The sequence below is a fragment of the Pinus tabuliformis genome, chromosome 2_2, assembly GCF_031772625.1.
Source record: "Pinus tabuliformis cultivar Carrire ecotype Pingquan chromosome 2_2, CPIR1, whole genome shotgun sequence".
NCBI classification, from domain to species: Eukaryota; Viridiplantae; Streptophyta; class Pinopsida; order Pinales; family Pinaceae; genus Pinus; species Pinus tabuliformis.
The window spans coordinates 796523192-796535514 of record NC_142300.1 but is presented as its reverse complement, the minus strand read 5'-3'; the positions used below and the strand labels follow the sequence as shown (position 1 = coordinate 796535514).

Genomic DNA, 12323 nt, shown 5'->3' with positions numbered 1-12323 from the left:
CACACAGGATAACCTTCAACCGTAACCAAGCTTGCAAGTTTTTCAAACGATGGCTGAGGTCACTCGGTAACAAATTGTAATTGACAAATTGTGGCTTTCAATCAATCTGATGGTAGAAACTATTTCTATTCTCTAACGTCAAAATCAATATGACTTATCACGTAATTATATATCATTTAAAAAAAATGTATATATTATGAAAACAATAAAATTTTATGGTTAAAATGTTTATTTTGTCTTATATATATTTTATATCGCATTCAAAACTACAATTTAAACTGTGACAAATTACATATTATATTTTGCACTTTAAAAAAATTTAGACGTGAAGAAATTTGATCCCTCTTTTTTCTAGAAAGAAAATCTTGATATTATATTGAGGAAATATAAAAACAAAATGTTCAGATAGTTCTGAATGTTTGTTGAAAAACTCCTTATAGTAGCGATAGACAGCATCTCAAAACCAAGTTGAGCAGATAACCATCATGAAAACATGAACCTGATTTACAGCATTTTCAGAACAAAAAACAAAAACCATAGAACCCATTCAGCTGATCGGGAGATAATGAGCAGACACAGATGATAGGACAAATTCGGCGGATAGAGAAGAGTCCTCGAAAATTTTCAGGTTCCGCCACCTCCAAAGTGACCAGATGGTGATGGGCAGAATGGGCCGGAGAGTTTTTTGGCGTCCCCACCAGACAAACGCTGCATCCACAGAGATGAAATTAAGATGTTGAAAAGAGAAAAATTGTGCAAGGTCATACCAGATTTGTTGGGTGACAGAGCATTTGAAGAAGAGATGGAAGTTTGTCTCCTCATCCATATTGCAGAGAGCACATCTGCTGGGGCCGTGCCATGACCGCCGCCTCAAGGAGTCCCAAGTTAAATTCTTGTTGAAAAGCACCAACCAGGAGAATAAGATAATCTTAAGGGGGCATCCAAGCTTCCACCAGAAGACTGGAAAGCGCCGATTTGCTGGTGCGTTAACAGAAATGAGATCAGAGTATATGTCCTTTACTTTTGCATGCGGAACAGAGAAAGGAAGGGACCAGATCAGGTGGTCATCAATGGTGGAACGCTGTAAGCCTCCCCGCTGGAGAGAGGAAGACAGATCGGACCAAAGAGGGCGGAGGTCGATTGGGAGACGAATGTCATCAGCATCCCGAAGCACGGGCGAAGAGCCACTCCATTCCTTGATGATTCGGTTCCATGTAAAGAAGCCAGATCTGCGGAGGAAGAAAAGAAGAGGAGGGGGAACCTGTAATGTTCCTCTGAATCCAGCGAAGGAATCGAAACCAATGAAAATCTTACTACCAGTGTAAATTTTCCATTTTAGATTGCTGAGGAAGTATTGCTGGACCCTACGAAAACTGAGCCAGATTGCAGAGCCTCTTTTGATGCCAATAGAATCAGATCTGAACCAGAATTCAATTCCCCTGCCTCTTAGATATTTTTGTCGAATGATGTCGCTCCACAGGTTGGTACCATAAATACCCCTCCAAAGGGATTTACAGATAAGAGCAACCCCAAAAATTTTGATGTTCAGAATGCCCCATTCATCAGAATTTTTCGGCAAGGTGAGAAGGTCCAGCTTTGCGAGGTGAATTTTGCAACGCTCGGCCTTTGCTCCCCAAATGAAGCAGGAAATAATTCTGTTGATTGCTTGGATAATGCAAGTCGGGAGAAGGAATAGGTGACCCCAGAAGACTGAGCGCTGAGATAGGACCGATTTGACAAGAACAACCATGCCTCCTAAAGAGAGGGTGCGGAAGCTCCAAAGAGCGAGCTTGTTGAGAAAGCGATCTACGAGCTAGCGCCAGTCCGTCGACTTGTAGGAGCAACCCTTTAACCTGAACCCAAGATACTTGATTCCATTTGAAAGTGGCTTATATTGAATGTCGAAAATATGGGTGATTCGGCAGATGAGGTGTTCGTCGACACCATTATGGTAGAGAATTGTTTTTGCTTTGTTCATGGCCAGCCCCGAGGCTTTGTGAAAACGATCCAGGATGGATTTTATGCATAGCCAAGTAGCCATGGAGAGCATAGCAAATATGAGCACGTCATCAACGAAGAGGTTGTGTGACATCTTGATGTTCTTGCAGATCCTTATCGGAATAATTTCTTTCAGAGCCATAACACGATTGATATGGTGGCTCATGGCATCAATGGCAAGGATAAAGAGAAGGGGGGACAGAGGGCATCCTTGCCGGAGGCCCCTCTCGGCCTTGAAGAAAGGGGAAGGTTGTCCATTCACCAGAATTGCATAGTTAACATTTTCAATGCACCCCATAATCCAGCGGATGACAGCAGGAGATAAACCAATTTTGGCGAGGAGACATTGAAGATATCCCCAATCGATAACATCGAAAGCCCGCTGCAAGTCAATTTTCAGGATGGCTGCGTTGGTGTTATTGACAGCAATGGAATGGAGACATTCCTGAGTGGAGGCGACAGCATCATGAATGTTACGACCCTTGAGGAAAGCATGCTGGTTTGGAGAGAGATGACGGGCCAGAGTTCCCTTTATTCTGAGAGCAATGATCTTTGTGATGATCTTGAAGGAGATGTTGCAAAGCGAGATAGGGCGGAAATCAGAGAAGGATTCAGGCTCATCTTTCTTCGGAATGAGGGCGATGAGAGTGGAGGAAGTATGGCTGTGGATTTGACCAGTCTGTCTGGAGGCGTAGACCATGCTTAGCAAATCATTTTTAAAGAGGTCAAAAAAGTGAGTGAGGAAGCCAATAGTCCAGCCGTCCGGGCCAGGGGCTTTGTCCTTTTTGAAAGTTTTCATGGCGCTAAGAAGTTCATCCTCATCAACAGGACGGAAAATTTCCTCATTCATATCATGATCAAACATCACAGGCATAGGGTCAATCCCCCATCGGATATCACTGAAAGTAATATCATTTGATCTGCTGTACTGTTTGTTGAAGAACCTTAACGCGAGCCGAGTGATGACCTCCTGCGAGACAGCCTCATTCCCCTATTCATCCTTTATTTTCCAAATGTAGTTCCTCTCTCTACGAGCATTGGCGAACTTATGGAAGAATTTCGTGTTTTTGTCGCCCAATTCAAGCCAAGTGGCGCGGCTTTTGAGCCTCCATTTTGCCTCGTCCTGTTTTAGTAAGCAAGATCTTCGTTTCTCCAAATCCCTGATGCAAGCTTTCCTCTCGAGAGAGCAAGAGGAAAAATCAGTGGATTCCATAATGGACTGGATTTCCTGTTGAACTCGATTTAAGGCCTCCCTGTCTTCCTGGTGTCTTTTGAACTGCCATTTCTTCACCAGGGCCCTGAGCTCGGATAATTTTTCCCTGAAGGTGGAAAAAATAAAATTCGTTTGCTCCCGGGCCTTTATATCTTTCCATGCTGACTGAACAAAGAGATTGAAGGCAGGGTCCAGGAGGAGGCTATTATCAAACTTGAATGAGTAGCCTCTTTTGAAAATCTTGTCAGGCCACGTTAAGAGGATGGGGAGGTGATCCGAGATCATGACATTCTCCACAGACAGCTTTGGAAGGCCTAATTTGTCAATGAGGTTGAAGTGGATGAAAACCCTGTCCAAACGTTTGGCAATGTAGGCCTTACCGACCCTACCATTTGACCATGTCGACCTGTTCCGGGCAGGGATGATGTCGACCATGTTCCTGTTTATCAGTTCGGAGGAGATGAGGTCCGCCAAGGCACTGTTTATCTTTCCCATCCCCCAAACCTCGTTTGAGTACAAAACAACATTTTTATCTCCCGCAATGATCAGACTGTTTAGATTGAAAAGGTCGGAAGCAAAAACCCTGTTCCAGAAAGAAATACAGGATTTATAAGGGCATATAGATTGAGAATGTTGATAGGAAAATCAATACCACGGATTGATACTGATATTAGAATTCCAGCAAAGCAACTGTAGGCCTTCGCCTTGACCTTTAACGAATCCCAAAGGGAGATCATGCCACCCGAGAGTCTGGATGCTTCAGTAGCAGCCATGTGCCAAAAGGGCAACATCTTACGGAAATATGACAGAGAGTCCTCCTTCCCATGCATCGTTTCCTGTATAAGAATAATTGAGGCCCTGGAATGGAAGAGAAAATTCTTTAGCGTGATAAATTTTGGGTCCACGCCAAGACCACGAATGTTAAAAGATAAAACAGAGATCATTTTGGAGATATGGCAGCCTTGCGTGCTCTAAGGGGCTGAGAAGATGTATCATCAAGAACAGGGACTTCAACAAGAGATAGATTTCAGATGCCTTCATTTGTAACAAAGGTTCTGCCTCTGAAGTGTCGAGAGCTGCCCCGACCCCTCCTCCGGACCATAATGTTCTTGGCCGATTCCGGGCTGATTACAGGCGAGCAAGCCCCAGGTTTATGGATCGTGAGGGGCTCAAGCTGAAGAGAACCCTGGTTTGCAAGAGGTCGAGATCGCTGTCAAAAAGATTGACAGGGGAGGAGAAAGGGGAGTTTGGAGGGGTGGGTCCAACAGATTGCATTTTCCCCTTCCCTTTATCTGGCCTGGCCCCCGGGGACGAAGAGGAGATGAGAATAGGGATAGATCCAACAGAAAAGTCCTTTGTGGGCGGAGGTATATGCTGGGGGGCGGGGGAGAAATTCTTTGGGTCCGCCGGCTGCGGAGAAGGAACAGGGGGGTCATCGAAGGGTTCAGTGAAGGGAGGGGAGTGCATGACAGAGGGGGGAGCTTGAGTCGGGCGGAGGGGGGGTGTATTACTATGGGCCCGGGATTTCACAGGGGAGGAAGGAGACGATTGGCTGCCATTGAGGAAAGATTTCCTGTGGCCTTTCCTGTTTGCATATAACTTGGCACTGGGACAATTTCTTACCAGATGACCTGTCTTTTTGCAAGCAGCACAACGAAATGGGATTCCCCAAAAATCCAATCTTTGGGAGATGGATTGATCCTTCCAATTGATTTCAATATGGTCGGGGAATCCCCCCTTATATGTTCTCTAGATAAGAATCCAGGCAATTCGCTTATCTCGTTCGCCAAGGCACCAGGGGTCAACATAAATAAATCGGCCTATAGCATTGCCAATCATCTGAAGGGATTCCGGAGACCATAGTTCCAGAGGAAGATTTGGGCATTTAACCCAGATTAAGTTGTTAACCGGGGTGTTCTTCAGCGGATTAAAACCCATGAACCACCTGTGCATAGCAAGGAAGCTGCGTTTATAAACCCAGGGCCGACCAAGGATTGTGCTTGCATCTTCAGTTGTGAGGAAATGAAAGCAATACCAGTCACACATGAGGCTAGAAATAACCGGGACATATCCAATGACCGGTTTCCAATATTTGGCTATCCAAGTCCTCATTTCAGCATCAGACATTTCCGGGAAATGCCATTTCCCAACAAGAGCATTTTGCTGAAGACTTTCTAGTCTTTCATCCAGCTGTGCGATGTCGATCCGGATCGCACGTGGAGGGGAGGAAGTATTCGCGGCCTTGAGCTGCCTTTTGGGCCCGCGATCCATATTCCTGTGACGTGGAGTTGCTTTAGGCAAAGATGGATTGACAAGCAGACTGTTCATAGTTGCCAGGGTGGCAGATGACCACGCGTTCTCCGCATTGACGGTGGCATTGATGAGGTCCTCTGATGCAATGGAGCCGTATGCTTCCTCCATGCACCGCCAAAAGGGGCACAACCGAGGAGGAAGTACAAAGGAGAAGAAAAAAATGGACTAAGTCGAAGGTTCTGACAAGGCTCAACCACCAATCACTTCCAGCGTATGGAAGGAATAAATGTTCCAGCAAGTGAAATAGAGGAAAAGGACAGAGGAACGGACTTCGATTGTACGAAGGACAATTTGAAATCCTGAAACGGATCTATCAGACAAAGGGTAGCTGCAGAGAGTAATGCCTGGATGCATGCAGGCACCGGAAAAACGAAAAACGGCCAGAGAGACAATCGGAAAAATTTTCAGGGGACCCTAGTTCGATTCGCTCCAAGGGAGCTTGCAGAGGATGAGCAGAGGACTAAGACTGTGGAGAGCAAAAATTACTGAGGCTGTTCATCACAAAGGATGCAGCAGCAGTAGACTTTTACAATACACCACCAATAACCAATTTTAAAGCGGATATCACTGCAGGGCTTGTAAATTATGAAGTGGTTCCGAAGCTTGCAGAGGAAAGATTTTAACATCCTTCTGGCAAGATGGGAGGGAACTAGAGTCTATGTATACCCGCTAGGCAAACACCATACGAAAGCACATACTATTGAGGAAATTGTAAAACCTGTGAAAGACAAAAATATGAAAATGCAAGCAAGCGTTTTGTAGAGACTTACCTGGAGCAGAAACCCATATGCACGAACCGCACGTCCGCCATGAACCAGAGAAACCGTTGAGCAGGAGGGCCAGAGGAATGGAAAAGCAGGTAAAAGACGGATGAAGTCTGGCTTAGGCGAGGATTTAGAGCATTTAAACGAGAGAAGGCTGCTTATGAATTCAGGGAAGGAACTGCAGGTGGCCCAGTTCGGTGCGAGAGCAGAGGCACAGAGTAGGATTTGCTATGGCGACGTTCATTATTCTGAGGGCCAAAACCTGCATGCGAGGGTGGCGGAGACTTCTTGTAGGCTGGACGTCAAATGCGCATGGGCGCCAAGTGGTCGGTGGAGGTCGCTACTTGCAGAGCATGGATTGGTTGTGGGCGCGGCAGGGAGGTTCCATGGAAGACGATGCGTAGCATTCCGGTTTCGCTCCAGCGCTCTCATCATCCCCAATGTGTTGTCTCAAGAAATTTGATCCCTCTACGCTCATGTTAGATCCATACTTAAGATATATATATATATATACTAATTTAAAATGTGTTTTTTTAATGCATAAATAAATTCAACATCCTGAAAAAACCCTAAAACAATCAATTTATGCCTATCTCATAGCTCAACCTTATATTAATCATTCACTAATTTGAACAAAATGACTTAAAATATATCTAAAAAAAAATTATATTACTTCCCAATTTAATTAACCTTTTAATGATTTAACCCAATTCTAATACACTAACTCAAAACAATTTTATTTTATAATTTAATAAAAATATATTTATATTATTTTATCTCTAAAAATATTATTAATTTTATATAATTTACATATAAGAATAATATTAGAATATTATTACTATTTATTAATTAGTTTTAATGTAAACTGTTAAACATAATTAGTGTGATCGTTTCTGTGTGAAGGTTGTCAAAATTCCCATCTCAAGTCCGATCTCCTTCTTGATTCTATTTCTACCCATATACGCACCACAATCACGATTCATGACCTTTCCCGCAAAACCGTCATGCTCGCCGACATTGACATTCACCACCAACAACAGTTCAGTGTTTTGTAGTCACAAATATTGATCTTAGTAGTCAACGCTTTGACATTCACTTAACATAGCTGACATATGAAACGGATATTACGCTTTACTTCGCCATTTTCTCCAATTTTGAGTTGGATTCTCACATGATATAGTTTGAGATTTTTATGTTAGACTAGCATGGATCTCCGACTTTATGATTAGAAAACCTAGCATATCTTAATTTTTATGAACAATTAATTATTTAAAAGGATGATAAATATATTAATGGTTTGTTGTATGAAAGACTTGATACGAAAATGAAAATGAACTTGTGTTATTTATGTTTATAATGTTGTTCGCTATCGGCCACATTTAATAAGTTTATTGGAGGAATAAAATGATATTTATGTAATTTTATATTTGTTTAAAAGGAGTTTTTGTTTTTAGGAGCAGTTTGATTGGTGATTATCGTGATATGAAGTTATTGTGAAGTAAGTAGTTTGAGATTCAAATTTCTCTAACTAGTCTCGTGGGCCGTGTGTCGGGACGTGCATGGGTTCACCTAGAGCTATAGTGGTAGTAATTAGAATCCACCATGTGTCACGCAAGTACAAGCTTGTATCAGTTGTCGGTTCCTCTAGATACAAAATAATAATAATAATAATAATAAATAAAATAAAATCAAAAAATAAAAAATAAAATCAAAAGCTATTGTACTTATGGTGAAAGGATGTATTGTTAATACACTTCTTGTGAAAAGGTCACCAGTCTCCTTAGAGCGACAAAATGAAAATTGTAATTTTATATTTCAATATAATGATATAAAAATATTATTAGTTAAATTGAACCCTAAGTTAAATTGATTTTATGTACATGTGTGTATATTTTTTCATTTGAAAAAAATTCTTAATTTACTACTATCATATATGACTTTAGCATAAAAAAAATAAAAATCAAATGAGGATCTTGTAGGAAAACTTTTTTAGCTCTTCCCCACATTTATGAATGGTACATAGTGTAAACTCATGTGCATTCATTATGGTGCTTAACCTAATGAAGACATTGAATGAGGCATACAACTCAACAACAAACTCATCTAACCAACCTTGAGACCTCTTGCATGAAGCTCTATCCACTCAACCACTCAAGCTAGCCCACCATGATGACTCTAGCATTGAAATTAACATCACCTAACAATCTTTCCTTTTTTCTTTCTTCTATAGTTTTCACAATGAAAATCCCAATGTAATTGGGGTTGTCACACTTTGTGTTGTGTTAGCATCATCCTAATCCGAAGAAAATTTTTGACATACCTTAAAGTGCATCATGTTTTTGTTAAGGTTTTCATTAGCAATTATGCATTATATTGTCATTTGTATGGTAATGATATCTTGGATAATTATTTGCATCACTCATTTGGACATAACATGGAAATATGTCACATTTATGTCATGTTTTGCATTGGAAGTATACTTTTGAATGCAATTCACAATGTCAATTTAAGATGACATAAATATTTCCTAGAAACATATGGATCATAAACATGGTAGATAATAATCAACTATGTTGTGAGGAGCTAGAAGTTAAGGAAAATGTTGAGGTGGTAGATCTAAAGTTATGTTTCATCAAAAAGAAATCTAAATACAACAACTTAGCTTGGTTATTTTTTGTTGGCCCTAAGCACATGCCATTATTGAAGTACTATATGTGAGGGTCAATAGATGGCCTAAGTTGCCAAGCCGATATTCTAAGTCTCTTGATTGGTACCATCAACAAAAGCAATGTGACATGTTGATGAATGAGTCATCTCATATACCAAGAATGACAAAATTGAGGTTACTAAAACTAAAAAGCTAAAAACCCTTACTAATTCTAGAAGGATATGTACTTATGGATCATTGTTTAGAGGGTTCTTTTCTCATGGGTAGAACCTCTTCAAATACAAATTGTTGATGGGGCCTTGGAAGAGACCACCCTTAGAAAAAGTAAGGATGCATGCACTCTCAGTTAAGCATTGTTTAATGATGAAAGGGCCTTTTTAGAGAGTCCTAAACTTCCCAAGCACTAATTTGTTATTGGTGACATCATAAGAAAGGATATATTCTCCTTCATAGAAGGTATGAGGGCATACTTTCTAGCCAATATTGGTTTTGACAAATTTTTGGTGGATTTAATTTTTTAATTAAGATATACAATCTTCATCCATGCTCTCTAGGGAAGAGTCATTGCTCCAATGGTGTAGTAGCTTAAAGGAGTTTGACTTCTAATTTCATATTTAATGGAAAAAACTGATTCCACTTGATGGATGTTGTGGAAAAGGGTGAAGCATGTGGTAGTTTTAATAAAACTCCAATAAACCTACAATGCTAAGAAATGCATGTGATGCAATTTGGATTTATGTTCATTTACTATTCACTACAACATGGATTTGAGGATTTCGTTTACAACCTCAACCTAGCCATTGAACTATGGATATTACTGGGATGTGAAATTATGCGTAAAAACTAACATGCAAGATAATTCTTGGAATATTTTGTTCCCAAATTTATTGTCATCATCAAAGACCAAATGTTTGTGGTAGTATATTCAACGAGTGATGACATAGTTAAAGAAAAAAACAAGGAGTTGTGTCCATTATGTTATTATATGTTGGCATTGCTTCGACCCATTTGGAAAAGTATTTCATGACCATAATGATGTACTTGTAGACTTTTGCTAGATGGTGGGTTGCATACATGTTATAAATTCAATCCTCCACTTGCAAATGTGACTGATAATCATGATGGGATTCACTAGAGATGGTGGAGCTATTTCCCTGTGAGTGAGTATTCCAACTTTACACATTATTAAATGACATGAATGTATTTGTCGAAGAGGATAGAACGAAAATAACTGGCATGGATTATTATTGATAAGCATCCTCTGCATGCACCATTGGAAAAATCATTTAGACCCACTCTACTTCCTCAAAGGTTTGGCATTGATGTAACGTTGTATCCACTTGTTGTAGTAGCTACAACCACCCTCCAAAATTTTGGCTCACATGGAAATTTCATAGCCTACCTTGGATCCTGCGATTGATCGTCCTTGGTCACTTGTTGGTAATTTGATGATCTCAAGCTTCCCCTCCTTGATCTTAAGAATTGTTCATGTTCTCATCTTTATGCAACATGTGTCATCTTTGGGCATAGGGATTGTAGTTTATCATGCAAAGGGAATGTTGTTTCGCTTCAAGGGAAATCTTGTGCGTAGGAGTTGTTTTCATTACATAGATATGTTTCACACTCACTTCACGCACTCTTTCCACGAAGGTTGTTGCATCAAGCAATGATCCAGGTGGATGTTGGTGGCCACCCACCAACCCATTTGGACCCCCACAACTGTCTCTTTCAGTCTTTTCAGTTTCCTAAATTGTAGCACAGTTTACTATTTTTAGCAGTTTTTCTGGTCCTGAACTTCTGGAGCCGTTTTGAGGCCCTAAACGACGTTTTTTGGGAAATCTGGGGGCAACATGGGTCCATGGACCGATGTTGCCCTTCCCAAAGTGGTAGTGCTCGGATAGATCTTTCTAACGAGCTATCGTGCGCGTCAAACGGAGATCGTATGCCAAAGTTACGACCCCGGGAAATTGATGTACCAATTTACCCAAACGGGGCCCACAATTTGGCGTTTCATCTTCTAGGGTTAGGTTTTGGAATATGAAGGGTTTTCCATTGTTTCTCAACAATAAATAGGCCTTCGAGCCTCATTGTAACACAGTTCGGAACAGTTCAGAGGCATGTAGCCGCACATCTCTTCTCAGAGATAGCTACCATCGCCCTAGCTGGTTTATTTCCATTTCTGGTTGTAAGCATATTTCAGTATTTTACAGTAATGAAATGAAGTATTATTTCCGCTGCATCTTTGTGTATATGGTTATCACATCTCTGTATTTATGGTTATCTTTGTAATCTATTGCGTTCCTGTTTAAATCCGGATCAAGCAAAGTATGTTTTATACATTTTGGATGGTCTACGTTGTATCACTAAGTGTTCGTGTGTGATCATAGTTGAGTCCTATCAATGTTTACATATTTTTCACTGATCTCACACTTATCTAATTTGTCAAGCAACTTCGCCTCATCCAACCTCTCGAAATTATGCACTTTTCTTCTACAATCCTCAAGCTTTCTCCCTTGCCTGCTAGAACCCTGCAGTGCGCGTAGACCCAGCCTCCCTTGGCATCCAAAACTGCACAGTGGTTTCCTCTAGTGTCTTTCCCTTAGCTGCCCAAACAACACTGCTCTCCATAAATGTGCAGAGCAGTCATGCAGCTAACACTTCTCTCCAAAAATGCGCAGAGCAGTCTGGTTACACTACATTAAGAAATTATGCAGGGGTGCCCTCTTAGGACCCCCATCTCACAGCAGTGTCTTGTGCCTAAAAACTGTGCAGAGTTATCCAAGCTGCCATATCTATATTGCATGAAGAAACTGCACAATTGGGCCTCCCAGGGCCTCATTCCGACAACAGTCACTACCTGCTGAAACAACACTAATCTATCTCTCAGTGACTACAGGAAAAGGTGACATGCTAAGATCGCTACCAAGGAGTTGAAGAGAAGAAAGAAGAGACTAAGTGATGGTAAAGGATCAGGACCATATGCAAACTCCACCAGATGTATGAACATATCAAGGGTAAGTATGGTAAGTAAATAACACCTTTTGAAGTACACCTCTTAGTTGAGTTTACAAGATTGTGTGTCATTGTCATATCATCCTGTCTTGAGTAACATGCATGTGTGAAAACACAATAAAATAATTTCATGTGTTTCCTCTACATGTCTTGCTTCCTTTCGCTTGTTTTACCAACTATCATCTTCAACATTTTGATTTCCATGTCATGGTTGCGACCTTGTTCTAGTGATATTCGAGGTTTGTTTTCGTGTGCATGGGTTGTTTCGACTATGTAAACACCTACTGCACTCACACACAATGTTGTAAGAACTGTTGTGCAACTGTCGTCACAGTCGTCTGAAGGTCTATCCGAA

The 12323-nt window shown here is 41.0% G+C and overlaps 1 protein-coding gene across 1 annotated transcript; it reads right to left on the bottom strand.

The window, feature by feature from the left end:
- Positions 1-624: 624 nt before the first annotated feature.
- Positions 625-1750, bottom strand: LOC149195097 (uncharacterized). Its single transcript, XM_089407885.1, has 2 exons — positions 908-1750; positions 625-708 (listed from the first exon to the last, which is right to left on the bottom strand). The coding sequence occupies exons 1-2, from the start codon at positions 1748-1750 to the stop codon at positions 625-627; spliced, it is 927 nt and encodes a 308-aa protein (XP_089264011.1).
- Positions 1751-12323: the final 10573 nt, after the last annotated feature.